The following is a 17,659-nucleotide window of genomic DNA, read 5'->3' on the forward strand; positions in this document are numbered from 1 at the left end:
AAAAGGTTATTGTATATGGCACATAGAGATGAAAGACATGCATTTGGTAGATCAAATTAGGTGCCTCACAGGTGGGTTCAACCAACTTGTCAGTGGACAGATGTGTGGAAGAATGATGATCATAAGAGCAGAAAGGTAGAGGTGTTGAACAGTGTTCCATTTCTGCTGTGCATTTGTTGCATGCAGTCAAGTGTCAACAAAATATGTGCATAATGACTTATACCAGGCAATAATATTATTCTATAAATGTAAGTTACTGTCAATCATTGAATGAATATTCATAGAATAGCACCTGATCTTTCGATTCGTCGCATTAGTATCTTCTGGACTTGACACTGAGTTTAACAATGTTAAATCAATAGTACCCTTCCCAGTATTTCTGGACAGATGTTAGTATAGTTTGCTGTTTTAATTTATAGCTTTGCCAAAGGCATCGCATGCTTTTTGCCTATCCCAAGACCTTTCCTTTTTTATCTGCATGATTACCTTTTTGGAATTTAATCACCCCTGCCTTCCATCTCCATTTTTTAGTTGTCCCCATCCTACTTTCATTTCATGTCCCTGTACTTTTTTAAAACTAGTATGTTTGTATCATCTTCAGGTTTTATTAACACAACTTGCCCTGAAATATAAACTTGGTTACTCTATGCACAGATGCTGCCTAATCAGCTGAGTATTTCTAACATTTTCTCTTTTTCTGTTCTAAAAAGAGGATAGTTTTAATATTTTTGATTTGGAAGGTCATACCTTTCATCATCAGAGACTTGAGCATTACCAACAATTTCTGTTTTTGTTTCAGATTTTTAGACTTGGATTTTATTTTTGTTGCTCCTATTTATTCTAATCTTCAACAGGGGACAAAATGTTTTGTAAATCCTGCAAAATGAGTCAACCCTGAGTTCCTGTTCCTTTCTTTTACAGTTGTACCATTCTTGCCACATAGTCGGACTAAATTAGACAGGGTCACAGATGACTCAGAGGTAGGTTTTACAGTAAACATGAAGCTTTTTTATGATTTCACAAATCCAATGATGCATCATCAGTTTTGTATCAGTGGTTATAATACCTTAGTTCACAATTAAAGAATCTCTAATGGATATGTCCAGCCTGATATAATACCTGGAGATCAAGTTCTACCTCTGAGAAGTAATCAGTTAGCTGATCTCGGTGAAGGCAACTATAATACTTATACAACTGATGTCACTGACCAGGGTTGGCAAGAAAAACAGCAATCTGGCTCCTGATCAATGCTATCAGTGCTTGTTAGTGCATGCATGTGGAGGTTGACAAGGACAGTATTGAGTTTAGCTATGAAACTCTTTTTAATAGAATAGTTTGACACATACAGTTTCATCAAGGAGAATGACCAATTGGATTTAATCTCTTGGAGAGTATCAATACACATTCAAAGCAAAAATATTTGCATTTATGAAGTCCTTTTTGTTTTCCCCTCACCACTGGATGTCTGAAAGCTAATCACAAGCAATGAGGTATGATTAAAATGTAATCAGTGTTGTGATGCAAGAAATACAGCAACCAATTTTGTGCACAATAAGTGCCCAAAGCCAGTAATCTGATGAAAATTTGATTTTTTTGTTAATATTAATTGAGAGACAAAGATTGGCCTGAGCATTGGAACTGCTGACTTTTCCACAACAATGCCATAATATAATTCCATAAACATCAGAGCCGACCGATGAGACATTAAATCTGAGGTCCCATCAAAAAGACTGTGTGTGTGTGTGTGTGTGTGTGTGTGTGTGTATTGCACAAGCTGACACACAGCTGACTTCTAGCCTGAATGAGTTTGAGAGAAGAAAAATAGCAAAGCAAGTTGAAGACAATGAAGTTTGCACTTGCATGCTTTGTCTGTCAGCAGACAGCCACCTCATATTCAAACAGAGGATCCAAATCATCGTGTAGGTTTCACACAATGTGACAACAATTAAGAGTGAGGATTCTCCCAGCAATCTCAAGATTTTCTGTCGTCTTAATCAACTGTGTGACTTACAAGGCAATTACCCAGAAAATTAAAAGTTAACTATGTTGGTGGCATGGAATTGGTGATATATACATAAGATGAAGAGAGTAAGGAGATTGGATTTCCTTCCCTAAAGGGGAGCAGTTGAACCAGTTTGGACTTCCAGCAAGCTTCACAGTCACATCAGCAGATTTTTATTTTCTTTTAAAATCTAAATGAAAATACTCAAATCATCAAATTTGATTAATTCTTTGAATGTATAGTCTAGGTTTTGGGATTCCTGGGCTAATGACCTAACCTTAAACTGCCATGCCCAATAGCCACATAACATATATATGCTACAGTAAATTGCAGATTCTTAAAATACAAGTCTCAAACTGAATGCAAAGAGAAATAATTTCTGTAACCATGCTTCCTCCAAAACAAGACTAGTGTGGAGAGATTTTGAAGATTGCAAGAGACTACGTGAAGAACCAAAATGATAAGTGATATTAGTTGAATAAGGTTTTGGTAATGTCATTGATCATGACGTTTTGAATTAATTGATGTGTTCAGAAGTAATGTTAGAAGACTGCTGTCATCGTGCAGTGGAGACGTAAGCAAAGTAACAAATTAGATCCTTTAGTTTATTGAAGCAATGTAAATGTCTTCAGTATTTGAATTTAGTCATTACAAAAGAATAGAAGGCAAATTTGCTTGGCTGGATTCAGAGGAGGAGTGTCGGTTGAATTGGATAGTTCTCAAACTGCTGACCTAAGAATGATGAGCCAAATAGCCTCCTTGCTATGTGGGTCATTAACGGATCATTAATTCAATGTTACTTGACATTGAACTAGCATACACAAGGAGGAGTTGCAGTAACCTGTGTTGTGATATTTTGATTGGACCTTTCCATTTCTCAAGTATTTTATATTGCTTTATCTGATTTATAATTTGGCTTTAAGTGTAAAGGGACTTTGAACTAATAAGTATATTTGAATGGTGTAATTTTTTACAAGAAATTTTGTTTCCAGGATATCAAACCAGTGGTTGATGGTGTCGATGGAATCAAGATTTCTTCGGTGCTAGGTTTGCAAGATTTTGACCTTATACGAGTCATTGGACGTGGCAGCTATGCTAAAGTTCTTCTTGTGCGCTTGAAGAAAAATGACTGTATATATGCAATGAAAGTGGTAAAGAAGGAACTGGTCCATGATGATGAGGTAAATTTTGCTCATAACAAGAAAATAAATTTTGTCTTTAATAACTATCTTTCACACATTCAATGTCCTACAGTTAATTATATATCCCTGAAGTGCAGTCACTGTTCTAATATAGAGAAAAGTAGCTTTCAACAGGTTTCCATTGTGCATTTGAGGACTGCACATTTTATCATCAAAAGTAAAAGCTACTTAATTCACAAGTGATCACGGTTAATTCTTTTGATACTGATTTTGATATTTTTTTCTGACCAATTTTAGAATAGTACTTATTTTAGAACTGTAGGTTGTGACATGGAAAGAGACCCTTCAGTCGGCGCAACATCGAGGGCCGAAGGGCCTGTTCTGCACTGTATTGCTCTATGTTCTTTATTCTACGTTCTATAGTTTTTGCATTAGCCAAAAAAAAACCTAGGCACCCATCTTAATTTCCTCTTGTGGGTCTTGCAGAATTCAGTACTTTGAGTGTAGATTCAGGGACCTTTTTTAAGCAAGTTGAGAGTTTCTGCCAATTGGACAGAATTCCAGAAGCACACCACCTTCTCCTTGTCCCCTCTAATCCAGCTACTAATCATCACCCTAACCCTGTACTGGCTGATAATCAGCCTTTCCTGTTTATTTTGTCCAGGTCTGTCACAACTTCACACAGCAATATGTCCATGTTCTTGACTGATCATTGCTGATAACAATCGCAATCTGCCTGGCTTATGTCTGCTGAAAAGCAGGATCATCAAAGTTGGTGCAAAGTGAGTGAGTGCTAAAAGAACACGCTAAGACCTCTCAGAAGCATTCTACTTCAGTCTATGAGATGGGTCTGCGTTCCTGTATGTAAAGTCGGCTGGCAGCAATGTTATGGTGCAGGATGTCATTATTGTACAAAGTACAGGATTGAAGTTAAATAAGTGTATTGTAAGTGAGTCAGGGATGTGCGACGAAGTGTGGTGAGGCTCATGCATCTTCAGTGCACAGAGACAAAAAATGCAGGTGGCCCTTGACCATGGAATGTGCCTTGAGATGTTAGGAACTGTTAGCCGAGATGGAGGCCCAGAGAAGCAAACATTGCATGGTGCTGCTAAGTACCTGCTCTTAATTTTGTGTTGGGATTTGTCACCATCTGGTTTATCTCTGCCATGTGGAAAAATACCAAACCGCACATCAAAGAGGCAAGATTCTCATCCTGCTGTTCAAACCCTGGGTCTAGCACTTGTATTTTTTTTCTCCCTTGTGATGTTGAGGTCTACAGATGAGGATTATTGCAGTTGATGGATTATGCAATCTGCATGGATTTCAGTCAGCCTTTTGACAAGGTGTGGCATGGAGGACTGGTTAAGAAGCTACAGGATCCATGGCAATTTGGTAAATTGGATCCAAAACTGGCTTAGTGGTAGGAAGCAGACGGTGATGGTTGAAATGTCTCTTTGTGACTGAAGATCTGTGTCTACTGATGTCCTGTATGCTCAGTGCATGGTGTTGTACTATTTGTTGTGTACATAGATGTAAGAGGGTGATTTGTAAGCTTGCAGATGACATGAAAATTTATGGTGTGGCAAATAGCAGACTACGCCGCAATGTAGACAGGCTGATCATATGCTTTGAATAAATGGAACAAATGTGGCAAATGGAATTTAATTCTTAAAAAGTAAGGTGACGCATTTTGGAAGGACTAACAAGACAAGGAAGAACACATTGATAGATTAGTAGGATCTTGGGAAGTGCAGAGGATCAGAGGGACTTTGGTGTGCATGTCCATTGATCCTTGAAGGCAGCAAAACAGGGAGAAAAGGTGGTTAAGACATGTGGGTTAGATGCCTTAATTAGTCAAGCATTGAATGCCAGAGCAGGAAGATTATAATGGAGCTGTATATAACGTTAGTTAGGCCACAGCTGAAGTACCATGTGTAGTTCTGGTCATCTCGCTGTAGGAGCAATGTGACTGCGCTGGAGAGGGTGAAGAAGAGTTTCACCAGAATATTGCCTGGGCAGTGAAAAGAGCATAGATAGGTCAAGGTTGTTTTCCTTAGTGCAGAGAGGGCTGAGAGGGTACGTGAATGAGGTGTACCAAGTTAGGAGAGGTATAGATAGGGTAGGAGGGAAAAAGCTTTTCCACTTAATCAATAACTATCAGGTGCATTTTTATGGAAAGGAGCAGGTGGTTTGAGGAAAAGTCTTTTTTTTTGACCCCGTGAGTTGTGGGGTATCTGGAACTTGCTAACTACAAAGTTGGTAGAGGCAGGAACCCTCAAGACGTTTGAGTAATATATAGATGAGCATTTGAAATGAACGTAGCAAACAAGGCTATGGGCCAAATCCTTGAAAACGGGATTAGAATAGATAGATGCTTGATGACTGATTTGGACAGTGGGCCAAAGGCCCTCTTTCTGTGCTATATAAACTCATGGCTGAATAAAATTAGATTACAGTTTTGCCGTGTTTTCCCAACTGAATTGCCATTGCCCATATCATTTAGGGTTGGAAAATTCCACCTAGTGTTGGATTCTCAATCATTTCCAGATGATGAACTCCACTGCAATCATAGGATTATCTGTTTTGAAAGGTAAATCATTAGATATTGTGAATAAATATGTGATCCCACACTTGCTGGTCCACCTCCTTGGGTCGTGGCTATGATTGCTTTAACGTTATCAAGATGTTTTAACATTGACTTCAGTAATGCAAGTATGTTACAATTTTTCTTTCTGAAAGACTGCTTTCAAAATTAATAGTAGAGTTTAAAAGGATGTTTTGATCAAATTTTATCAGATTGTGAATTGCACTTGCAGGTGATTTCAGTACACTCTCTTGTTTCACATTATTCTAAAAGATATTTCTGTCAAATTTTAGTGAAGAGAATCTCAAAGTATATTAGTCCGTTGCACGAGTTGAAAAATATTTCAAATAACTAAATTTTATTAGTCTCTTTTTCTTTAATAGAAACATGCCTTTCTAAGGTGCTGTTTTCATCTGGAGTTTCTTGCTTGGGAGGCTGAGTCCCATCTTGCATCCTGAGATGAAAATTAACTTTTTGGATTAACGTTATTGCCAGTCCAGCAACATCTAATAGCTGGGAAGACAGAGTACTGGTTTCCTTTCAGCTGGCATTACTTTTCCTGGCATTTTATCCTGCTCTTGGTGCCAATCCAATGACATCAAAGTTGGGGAAAAATTATTACTGGCTAGGGACTGCTGTATATTCAGCCATCACTATCTTTCCTGGCCCAATTACTTCTGGATTGACTTTCTTGCTGGTCCCAAACCATGTACTTGAATCAATCCAACACCACATCACGATAGTAATCTTAAATCACTAGAGCAACATCATGTGCAAATGGGGCCTTCTTGAGGGATAAGGGAGATTAACATTGTGTTGCATACCCTTGATTCATATTTTTAGTTTACGTTCCTATTATATTTGAGTTCATATTGGCAGTGCTCACGTAATAAATTCATATCATTTCATGTATTTGCCAACTGATCCAAGTTTGATTCCTATGTTGTATTTTAACGATAATTGTTCCAGTTTATCAGCTAATATTCCTTTGAAATTTGTAGTAGCACAGCAGCATTTCAAAATGGGATTAGACTTTTGATCCATCTCACCCACCTAACCAAAATATTCCCTTACCGAAGTTAGAATAAAATTGAACCTTATTTATTTTTGATGTTCCATGAAACTTGAATGCCATTTTTCGACACCAGTTTGTTCATGCTGTAAAGCTGGCAATATGCTTTGTGTACATTCTTTCTTTCCAGTAGAAACAAGCTCCTTATGAGCATTGTATCTTCTTTTGCTGTCACTTGAATATGCTACAACTGCTTAAATTCCATACATAAAGAAAACCTTACTTTGATCAAGTTATCCAAACTTGTGATTTAGATTACTTCTATTGAATGCTGTCTAGGTCTTTATACAACAGAGAAGGCATCTAAATGAAGTTAGTCTTTTAGTAGTATGTTGTCCTTTACAGTGATGAGATTACAGCTCTCTAGCTACTGAATGGGTGTAACTCCACGTTGCTTTTGAAATTAAACGACCAAAGCTTCATGGAATACTTCAGTCGTGGTCTCACTGGGGCCGAAAACTGTTTTAAAATGATGTTTCTGGATGTATATGTTGTTTGCATGTTTGGACATAATTTTTATGCGATATGACAGCTAGAATTAACAAGGCCCGTCAATACTGAACCTCCTAACAGTCCTCCAACTGCGTCCAGTTGCTTCCTGATGTTGTGTGTGAAAGTGAATCCAAAAGTTGGTACCACAAGACCTGTGCAAAGAGAGCTGTTGAAGCAATATGTCCATGCATGAAGTCATATTCCAGTCTGAGTCATATTTTCCAGCAGCTTTAGGATGAGCTCTTCACTTTCAAGTTCAAATTAGAAATATAAATGACACAACAGTAGTTCAAGACCATTGTGTGCAGATAATTTCATAATTGGACAATGGAGTCCCTAAATTCTGCACCTTAATGAGTTGCTCACAGGGATTACGTACAGGAATATAAGCACTGCTGTTGAAATTGAAGAAAGTAGCTATTGGTACAAATACATTGCCATCAGCAATTTTTGCTTTCAAGTTATGTCTCATCAAAATGCTGTGCACTTTGGAGTTAAAATGTGTTTGAATGGTAATACGAGATAATGTGATGAAGTATTGGACACGGATACCTATCTAAGTTTTCCAGAGTGGGCCTAATATCTGATGTACACCCTTAAGATCAAGCGAGAGAATGATACCATGTAGATGCCGGGCATTTCATCCCAGGGACTGAAGAAAAGTCTTAATCACTTAGAGTTTGCTGTTACAGATCTCTTAGTGTTCAGGTAGAAAGCAGAATTTGCAGAGGCCTTAGAGTTATTCTCGAGAGAAGTTTCTTGGCTCATGCAGAAAGGGACAGAGAGAATTTTGAAGAGAAATAATATCACAAAAAATTAATGCCTACAAATACATGCTGAAATCAATGGAAAGCAATCTTTTAATTTGAAAATACTTGCAACTTCCTGGCACCAGCAACATACAAAGGGCACATTTGTAACATCGAAATTAGTGGCCTGTTAGTGGTATTTTTTTCCTTCAAAGCTATCTCTAGATGGCAGCATCACTTCAATCTACTTTGCTGAGTTGATTGTTGTTTTCTGATTTCAACGTTTAAGACATGTATGGATATTAGTCTTACTGTACAGTACCTTACTGCATGGAGAATTGCCCAGAACTGATATTTTGATATGGTAACTTTCTACTTCAGAGTAAATTTTTTCCATTCTTCATTGCTACTATCTCGTGATCTTTGCTTGTGATGTCAATTATAGGCAACATAGAAAATAGATGTCAAATACCTGTGGAACCACTTCCAGTCAATGCGTTTAGCAGAGATAGAACGACAATTGGCATTGAAAAGAAAATGGAGAAAAACAATTGTGCGACTATTTGGAAAAAGGTGTTAACAGCAAATCTTCATGCTCCTTCAGAAAACACAAAATACTAATGTTATTGTTTGATATCTTGGAGATTTTACATTACTGGACAATGCTTTGACTTTAGAAGGAAGCAGCTCAGCAAATGTGAAATGCTATTGCATTTTTAGTTTCTGAATGTATATCATTGATCCCATGGTTACTCAGAAGATTATTCGTGCATGATCATTTGGTTACTTCTTTGATGGTAACATTGCATCAAACATGGTCATGGGATCTCAGAATCCATATTTCCTAGCACTTAACTTGCATTCTCCAGCCCACTCATTCTCTCGCTCTGTCTTCTCTACCAGTACTCATTTCCACCCCGCCAACCTTGCTGTCTCACCCACCACCTAATTTGTTTAAAAAGTACGTTAAATAAAAGAAGAAATTGTTTTACGTTTAGCTGTTGAGGAAGATTTACTTTCTGGCTTAACAAAGCAGTTTTAACACTTAGATTGCAGAAATACCATTATTGCAGTCATTATTTTACTTAGTTAAATTTTGGACCTGTTTTATGAGGATGCTCATGTTGCTTTCGGGTACATTTCTGTGATAAAACAAACAGCAAGAAAAATGTACAGAAACAGCTGTTTTCAATTGCTGTTCAGCTGGACATGACCAAGAATTTCTGGGAACCTACCTCATCTTCAGCTTTAATGAGACCATATCCTGTTTTGTTGGCCCTACTGAAGTCTATATTTCACAGCTATCAGAAACCACAGCAGCAGAACATTTAACACGTTGCAGCATCTTTTCTTTTTCCTTAAAGCAAAATGATCCATACAGTGTTCTTTCAATATTTATGCATGGAATTTATTTCTCTTACTGTTGGATCCCATTCCTGCATCTCACTAGGATTCTTGCCTTAGCTGTAATGAATATTTGGCAGCTCGAGTGAGTAAAGTTGAATTTATGATCTCTCCAAAAACAGAGGAAAGGAAACTTTTCCTGGCATTTGCAACCCTCTACGTCTTTTTAGTGCTGAAGAAGGATTTTTGACGAGCTAGAAAGTTATGGTTTTTGCGATCAGGCCATGTGTTTTAGTACAATGCTAAAGTCAAGGAGTACGTTTCCTACACTGCAGTAGTTCAAGAAGCTATTGTCATTTAATTCGTCTCATTACAACCAAGTAAGCTGAGGGGGGGGAAATAAAGCTAAAATAACAATAAGCTGAACCAAACTTGAGCAGAACTGATCTTTATGCTGAACATGTGGCACAAAATGACTTCAAATCTCAGCGTTCATTCTAAGGATACAAGAACAAGTGACAGTTTCAATTAATAATATGAACAATACACTATGGATGATTGTGTTGCATGTGAATTAAAATATGATAACCAACTAATAACCAGTTTCTTACACTTGACAATTGTTTGTTAACAAAGTTCACGATAGTAGTCCTTATGGACAACTACATTTTTGAAATACCAGACAATTAAGAATTACGTATCTAATTTTTATGATGATACAAAGTTTGATGGAATGTAAACTGAGAAAGATGTAGAGGGGCTGTGAAAATATATAGGCAATTTAAGTAACTGACTGCAAGTTTTGGTCACCGTATGTAAAGAAAGTTGTACTTGCTTTGGTGCCAATCGGCGAAGGCTCACTACGTTGCTTTCTGGAATGAGTGTGTTATACTACGATGAGTGGCTGAGCAAATTGAGTCTATATTCTATGGTTTAGAAGAATGAGGTGTAATGTCATTGATACGTACCACATTTGTAGATACCAAGCTTGTTTCTCCAAGTTGAGGAATCTACAACACTGAGTATAGTGTAGAATAAGTGATCAATTTCAATATTTTAGGTCTGAGATGAAGAAGCATTTCTTCACTCAAAGGATTACAAATCTTTTGGAATCGTCTATGTCAGTGGGTTGCAGATTTTCTACCAATGAGTTTAGGATCACTGAGAATTAAGGAATATGAAGAATGGGCAGAAAAACAGATTTGAGGCTGTAGATCAGCTATCAACAAATTGAATGCGAGAGCAGGCTCAAGAGTTTGCATGGTCTACTCCCGTTCCTATTTGTCATGTTACATGTAAAATGATCTCTCTTTAGCTTAAATTCTTAAAAAAAACTCATCATTTATGAGAATAATGTTCACATTTACCTGCCACCCCAATGTTGTATCTTACCTTCATAACTTGGATGGATAGTCAAGTGACCTGGATTAAGACCAACACCACCCTAAAATGCAGGAAGATATGCCAGAGTAAATTCCTAATGCTCCAGTTTTGTGTATGAGAGGCAGGGTGGGGAGGTGGATGACAACTGGTCGATGTGTACGTGACTTCTTGTGAACGCTGAACTGAAGCAACTGAAGTTAAGAACTCAAATGTTTGAAGAAAATCAATATGAATCTTGGTCTGCCATTGTGTTGTGGTATGTGTTGTTTATCCTATTGTGCACATATGTCTTTCAAATGAATTTTCACCATTTCCACAAATTAGCGCACTAAAGGAAGATAGGCATTCATAAATTACCTTCCACAGTATCAGTATTTTCCACAAGACTATGATGTTAAATCATTTAAGTTTTCCTTGCTTTGATTCAGCAAATACATATACTTGCACCTCCTTCTGGCCCTCATCTTTGTCACAGTGTTTAAAGTTTCAAAACTTGGTGTTTCATTAAAAAGGGGGCATCTCAAGTATATTAATTGCATAATGCTTTAAGATCTAACGTCTAATATGTGTCTCTGCAATCAGTAATCATCTAGAATGGTTCAGGACATCAGGAATTCACTCGCAGTGAATCAGGGATTTTCCAGACTTTCCGAATTGTTTGTGACTTCATGAAAAATGGCACTCTCTTTGGTAATCGTGGGGAAAAAAATGCAAGTTTCTTTTCAGTTCAAAAAGTATTAAAAGTTATTCTTTAGGAAGTATTTCAGAAATTGTATATCACATGGTAGATTTCATTTCTCAGTTGGAGCCTGCATAAGGTGACAGGAAAGAGTAGTGTGATGTTCCTTGGAAATGGAAATAGTGATGTTTATTTGTTTAGTATTTGGCATGAATTTTCAGTGAGAGAAGCTTTCAAAACGTCCATCTATCACAACTTCAACCTCACCAGAAAGCAGAAACTGAATTCCTTATTATCCTATAGATTGGGCTCTCAACCTGACTTTAGTGAAAAGCTCTTTGAAGTCAAATCACACAGTATTTAAGATTGACTCTATGTGTGTACTTTCTCAAATTCTAAACCTCTTTTAAACTTGCCGTTAGTTAATTTCTGTATTTAGAGAGTGGAGGCATTCCCAACCCCACACAACATTGGAGTTCAGCAGCCAAAAATGTATCTTGTGCACCTTTACATTGTGCGCACCTTGACAGAAGAAAACTATAATTTGGATTTGTCGATGTAGATGTGTTTCTGCTTGACTAGCATTGTCATGTAGCCTCTGATCCTATAATATAACTGGTGTAAACGCTGTACAAAGCTGGGAAATTCAAAATTAGAGCCGTACCCTCTATTGGGATTCTTTTAAAGTGATATGTTTGATATTATTTTTACCATAATTCCTTTCTCTTGCAGTGTTTCTGTGTTGATTAGTATTGGCTTTGATGCAACTGTATCAAGTTTCAAAGTCTAGCTCAGGTACAATGGCCAGGGAGGAGTATGAAATCTGTGACAAGTATATGGAGTTTGTTTTTAGTTCCAGCCGAAACTTCTGAATTCTTCCCCATGCTTCCCTCCAGGAGATTACAATTTACTTAAGATTGAGACAGAATCTTGTTTATTCAGACTAACTGTGATGACATGCCTAGAAGTGAGAGCTGCTTCTGCAGGGCAGGTTGTCCTGCATGATTATTTTCTTAGTGATTTCACAAGCACAAGTAAAAAGCCAGGAGGTTCCGAAAGTGCCAGGACTTCTCAGGCTCCAAACCTCTGATACCATATTAAAAGGCTCCCAAACAGCATGCTATTTTCTGCAAGCCTAGAACAACGTTAAACCTTTGTTTGTCCCCATCCATCCCTGGAGATGTCTGTCACCAGAGCATCTCAAAACTTCAGCGACTCCTTCCTCCTTGTTCTCCTGTAGCCCTGAAGATGATGTGAAGGAGCAAAGGTTTGCATCACCCAGGAGTTGTGTAGAGTGCAAGCATCATGTTAACTCTGTGGACAATGAGAACACATTTGCAGGGATGGTTGCCTGTAGTCACAAAGCAGCTGGTCATTGAGGAAGTGAAATCCCTTACCATTCCGGGATCTGGCTGAATGAGGCCAGGGAGCGTGAAGCACCACATGTGACAGTCCATGACCCCTTTGATTTGAGGGAACCTAGCAACAGAAGCAAATCTCATGTCTTGGGGAGCTTGAGTCCATGGTGAAATACCTGTGCTCTAATGAATGTATTTGCGGGTGGCAACGCAAGTTCCCAGTTACTGTCTGAAAGGAGCTAATTCTGAAGAAGCTCAATAGTTCTATCGATTATCTTTAGCATTACAGACACAAAGCCACATGGCTTTCATTGGAGATCGCAGATGTACATGATTGCGTTCCTAGTCATGCAAAGGTGCCCGTTACATTAGCATTCAGTAACCTGCAGGTGGCTGAAAAGCCTTCAGTAGATCTCTTTGTGGTACATTGAACGGCACTAAACACCCTGGACAAGGCACTACTCAATTGCCCAGACCCGGACCCCTCAGATCCTTGGGTCTCTGCTGTGGGTTGCTGGATTCAGCTGGCCAAACAAAATACATTGAAATAAAAATCTGTGAACAAATAGAAAGAGATACTTTGTTCTTTTTTAAAAACTTGCCCTCGTCAACCAAACCTTTAGATGACATACCCTCCAATTATTTTCAACAGCAGCGCTTCGCAAACTGGTTATGAATGACGCTTATTATGAACTAGGTAAACCTGGCAATCTGCATCCTGTACACTTAACAGTTTAAGCAATGAAGCACCTTGGTTTTTACAGGTCCATGCCAATGAAGTCAATATATACCAAAATGTCTGGGAAGAAGTCTGCTCATATAGAGTTGGGTTTGTGAACAAACATTTGTCTCACTTTACCTAACAAGATCACACCCATGAACATAATTCCAGGGGACTTTGTGTAAATGAGTGGTCGTGACATGCCACTGAATACAAATGAGGTCCCTGACTATGACCTTTAGAAAGATCCAACCTCTTGAAAGGTTCTGAGAACTAAATACAAAATCTTTAACCTTGTGTCAGGAATCTGAATTTTGGCTGCCTCGACTTTCTTAAACCATTTGGCTGAGCCCGAATGATGCCACCCTCTCTGTCACACAGCCAGACTGGTGTTACAGAGACAGTGATAGGGTTGGGATGATGGAGAGGTGGAGCTGAGTGTTGTCAGTGTATAGGTGGAAGCAGACTCCATGTCTCCTAATATTGACACCCATGAACAGTATGTAGAATTGAAAGAGCAATGAAAGACAGATCATTCGGGAAAGTCAAAGGTAACTAACTGGAAAGAAAAATTAAATTGTTACTGGAGGTACTGTGGCTCTGATTTAAAAATCAAGGCAGTCCAAATGAGTTGGACTGTAGAAGTGGGTGATGGAGGAGGGTGATGCTGTTGGCTATGCCCTAAGGCTTCACAGTGTATTCTGGCCTCAGACACAGGGACATAATTAATGACTTTTCTTAAGGCCATTTCTATGTTGTGACAGTGATAGAAACCTATCTAGTGAGATTCAGGCAAGGAATTGTTCAAATGATGGTACAAAGACGGTGAAGAGTAAAGAGGGGTTGGCGGTAGAGTGTAACTCAATTTATTCTTCTGTGTAAATTCAGTAGGCTGATCTTTCCCTTTAATTCTAACTACTTTTCAATATAACGTTTTAAGAAAACATTTTAAAAATCATATTTCCTATGTTTATTTAGATATACTGTAAATTTTGTAGTATTTGTTTGTCTTGGGCATTACCAGTCAACTGTGTGGGCGTCTTGAGGACCACAGGCTCCAGTCTGAAAGCAGTCTGCGGTCCTTGCTGAACTCGCATCGTTGGATTACTGTTCCGAAGGTAAACAACAACAAGAAGCTTTCCTGTATCTAAGTAATTATATTAAACTTGCTGTCCCTCCTACCTCCTTTCCTTTTGCCAGAGTTAAAAATGTTTTGTATAGTAATTCAATTAAATGATGAAAATTACAGCATCTTAGAGCTTTTGATCACAATTCAGGTGTTAGTTCGGTCAAAGCAACAGTTTCTATAGGATGAATTCCAACACACTTGGTTTATGGGAAGCTTGTGACTTTGTGAGATGGTACATTTTCAGAGGGGTAGAGAAGGTTAGAACCTGACAACAAAATACAGGGAAAAGAATTTTTGAATTCCCCTCTGAATAAATGTTTTAGTCATTTAATAAAAGTTAATTTTAAATGGTTGACCATGGAATGAATTTTTGAATTATAGCCAGATACTTGAGTCAAATGCGACAGCAATGTTAAGTTTTTGTCTGATATGTGTCCATTCTTTTATTTGTAAAAATGTCTGTTAAGATAATGAAATGCATTCTGTTCTTAGAATAACATGACTGAGATCATTTGTTGTTTTTAACACCAGATGAAAGACCTTTGTAACCCAGTCTCCATTCCGCTCATTGCCAGACTAATTCTCTATTAGACCATGGGTGGTGCTGTTAGCCAAGCAGCAGCTACTGGTGTGGAGGTGTATTGATTAAAATTTTCTTCCAATTTTAAAAAAAGTTCCACTTCAAATGTATTTTTTTTTTAACTTACTTGAATTAGAATTGGCAGGGGTGTGCACAGGGAGAAAAATAAATAACCAAGTATGGAAGGAACCTGAATTCATGTTGCAGGTAATTTCTTAATCTGAAGAAAACATTAAGGAATCAACATTGTAATATCTGAAATAAAAACACAAGTTAAATAAAAATGAACACAGGAAAGCACAGCCCAAACTTTTTGCTTCTGATGAGAAATAAAGATATAAGATACCTCAAGTGCAAACTGGAAGCTAAGCCTGCTTTCATAAAGGTGTGAACAATTGGGGAGACAAGAAGAGAAATCAAGTTTTAACGAAAAGTTCATTATACTACACTGACAATCTATAATTTAAAGGCTTTGGATTTCTTGCTGATAGAATTTTGAAAAAGATTAATATAGTTAGCAAGCCTGGTTCCCGACACACCCATTGAGCTTGTCTGATATTTTGTTTTTCCTACAGACTTCCAATCAACCCATTTGCTGTATTCAACCAAGTTACCAATTATTTACTTTCTTTCTCCTTCCCCACAATTATCGTTTACGTCTGTCCTATATAGACTTGCTTTTCAGATTTATGTTAATGTTGCGTCGGTACCCCTAAATATAAACTTTTAAATTCTGGATTCCAGTATGCTTGTTGAAAAAGTTGCATTTGACAAGCATGCTTTTTTAATAAATTCAAGCCCATGATTATTGCTTTTACTTTTATTAATTAATGTTGTTTTATTTTGTTTATTTTTATCAATGTTTACTACTCATTTAATCGTCACTTTGAACTGTGAAAGTTTACATATAATTGAGATAAGACTAGCAGACATCCCTTTCATAGTAATTGTCACATTTAGCTGGATAACAATATATTTGACGATGGATCAACTAGAAAATAGCATTCTTTTGTATTGACTGCTATGCAGTATTATTTCACACATTTGTAAATTTAGTTTAACCTTGAAATTGCCTTTCATGTGTTGCACTGTAGCACCTATGATGAAAATCTTTTTCTTCACCAAATACATTGTCATGAGAATAAAGCGTTGTTAATGGTAATGATGAGAGTAACCTTCAGCCGTTTAGGTAAACCACCAGTATCAGGCATCTGAACTCTAAGTTGCACTTACAGTGCTAAATTTGCATTCTTGAACAGAGTCAACATGTATGGAGTATGTGCGAACCTGTATTGATTTATTTGTTTCTGCCAGTTTGTGTATTTGATGTATGATAACATCTTGGGTTAAAGTTAGCAACTGACACAACTGTACAGATTACCAAAGATAGTAAGAACTGCAGATGCCGGAGTCAGAGATGACAGTGTGGAGCTGGAGGAACACAGTAGGCCAGGCACAGGAGATCCCTTTCTGAAGAATCTGAAGCATCAACTTTCCTGCTCCTCTGATGCTGCCTAGCTTGCTCCATTCCTCCAGCTTCACGCTGTGCTATCTATATATAGGTTACCATATATTATCAGAGGCTCAACGATGTAAAGAAGAAAAAAGTTCTATTTTATATATGTTAGGTGCTCCATAGTGCTTCACATAAAATAACTCCAGTTGAGGTTACCATAAAGAACTCTTTTTCTGAACCTTGCCCCAAGGCTGAGGTGTAGTGATCCTTGAGTTAAAGCACCACAAGTTTTGTCTCCCTAATGATAGAGCAGGCCTGTAATTCTCTCGGACTATGGTGCCTTCACATTAATTTTATTTAAAATAATTAAATTGTGCAGTTATTATTGTGCTGTATGATCATTGTCCTAATATCACAGTTATTTATCTGTTAATAATTGTATGTATTTTTAAAGTTAAAGTTAGCTCGTAAAACTAAGGAAGTTTAAATCTTGACAGGTGAGAGCAGCCAAGTAGACCATATATCCTGTCACGTGGGGAGTCACAGACCCACTGCCGTTAGGGATGACCACGTGAGCAGAAAGTGCTGTCAAACTGTCCGCCCTGCTGAATTCTGTACTTTCAGCCTCCTCCACCCAAGTGAAGATGGAGCTGAATTACTCATTTAACTCAATGACTGCCAGCTTCACTCACAGTTTGCCTCCTTGGTTCCTTCACTTTTTCTCTGGTTATTATACTTGTAAAATATCAAGAAAGAGATAGATAGACCTCTTAAAGATAGTGGAATCGAGGGTTATGGAGATAAGGTAGGAACAGGATACTGATTGTGGATGATCAGCCATGATCATAATGAATGGTGGTGCTGGCTCGAAGGGCCAAATGGCCTACTCCAGCATCTATTGTCTGTTGTAATTTCCTAATCTTGCCTGCCAGTGTTTGTTCACGCTCCTTGAGACCTCCTGCACATTT

At 37.8% G+C, this 17,659-nt stretch overlaps 1 protein-coding gene across 11 annotated transcripts in view; it reads left to right on the forward strand.

Annotated features, from left to right (window-relative positions):
- Window positions 1-17,659, forward strand: part of prkcz (protein kinase C, zeta) — a 394,504-nt gene that overhangs the window by 239,231 nt on the left and 137,614 nt on the right. For 10 of the 11 annotated variants that reach the window (XM_059655617.1, XM_048561464.2, XM_059655615.1 and 7 more), the window contains 2 exons: window positions 922-980; window positions 2,995-3,183. In XM_059655617.1, coding sequence (XP_059511600.1) covers window positions 922-980; window positions 2,995-3,183 — 248 coding nt within the window. The remainder of the gene's footprint in view (window positions 1-921; window positions 981-2,994; window positions 3,184-17,659) is intronic. The other variant, XM_048561469.2, reaches the window with a different exon arrangement.

Source organism: Stegostoma tigrinum, chromosome 28 (genome assembly GCF_030684315.1).
Source record: "Stegostoma tigrinum isolate sSteTig4 chromosome 28, sSteTig4.hap1, whole genome shotgun sequence".
NCBI lineage: Eukaryota > Metazoa > Chordata > Chondrichthyes > Orectolobiformes > Stegostomatidae > Stegostoma > Stegostoma tigrinum.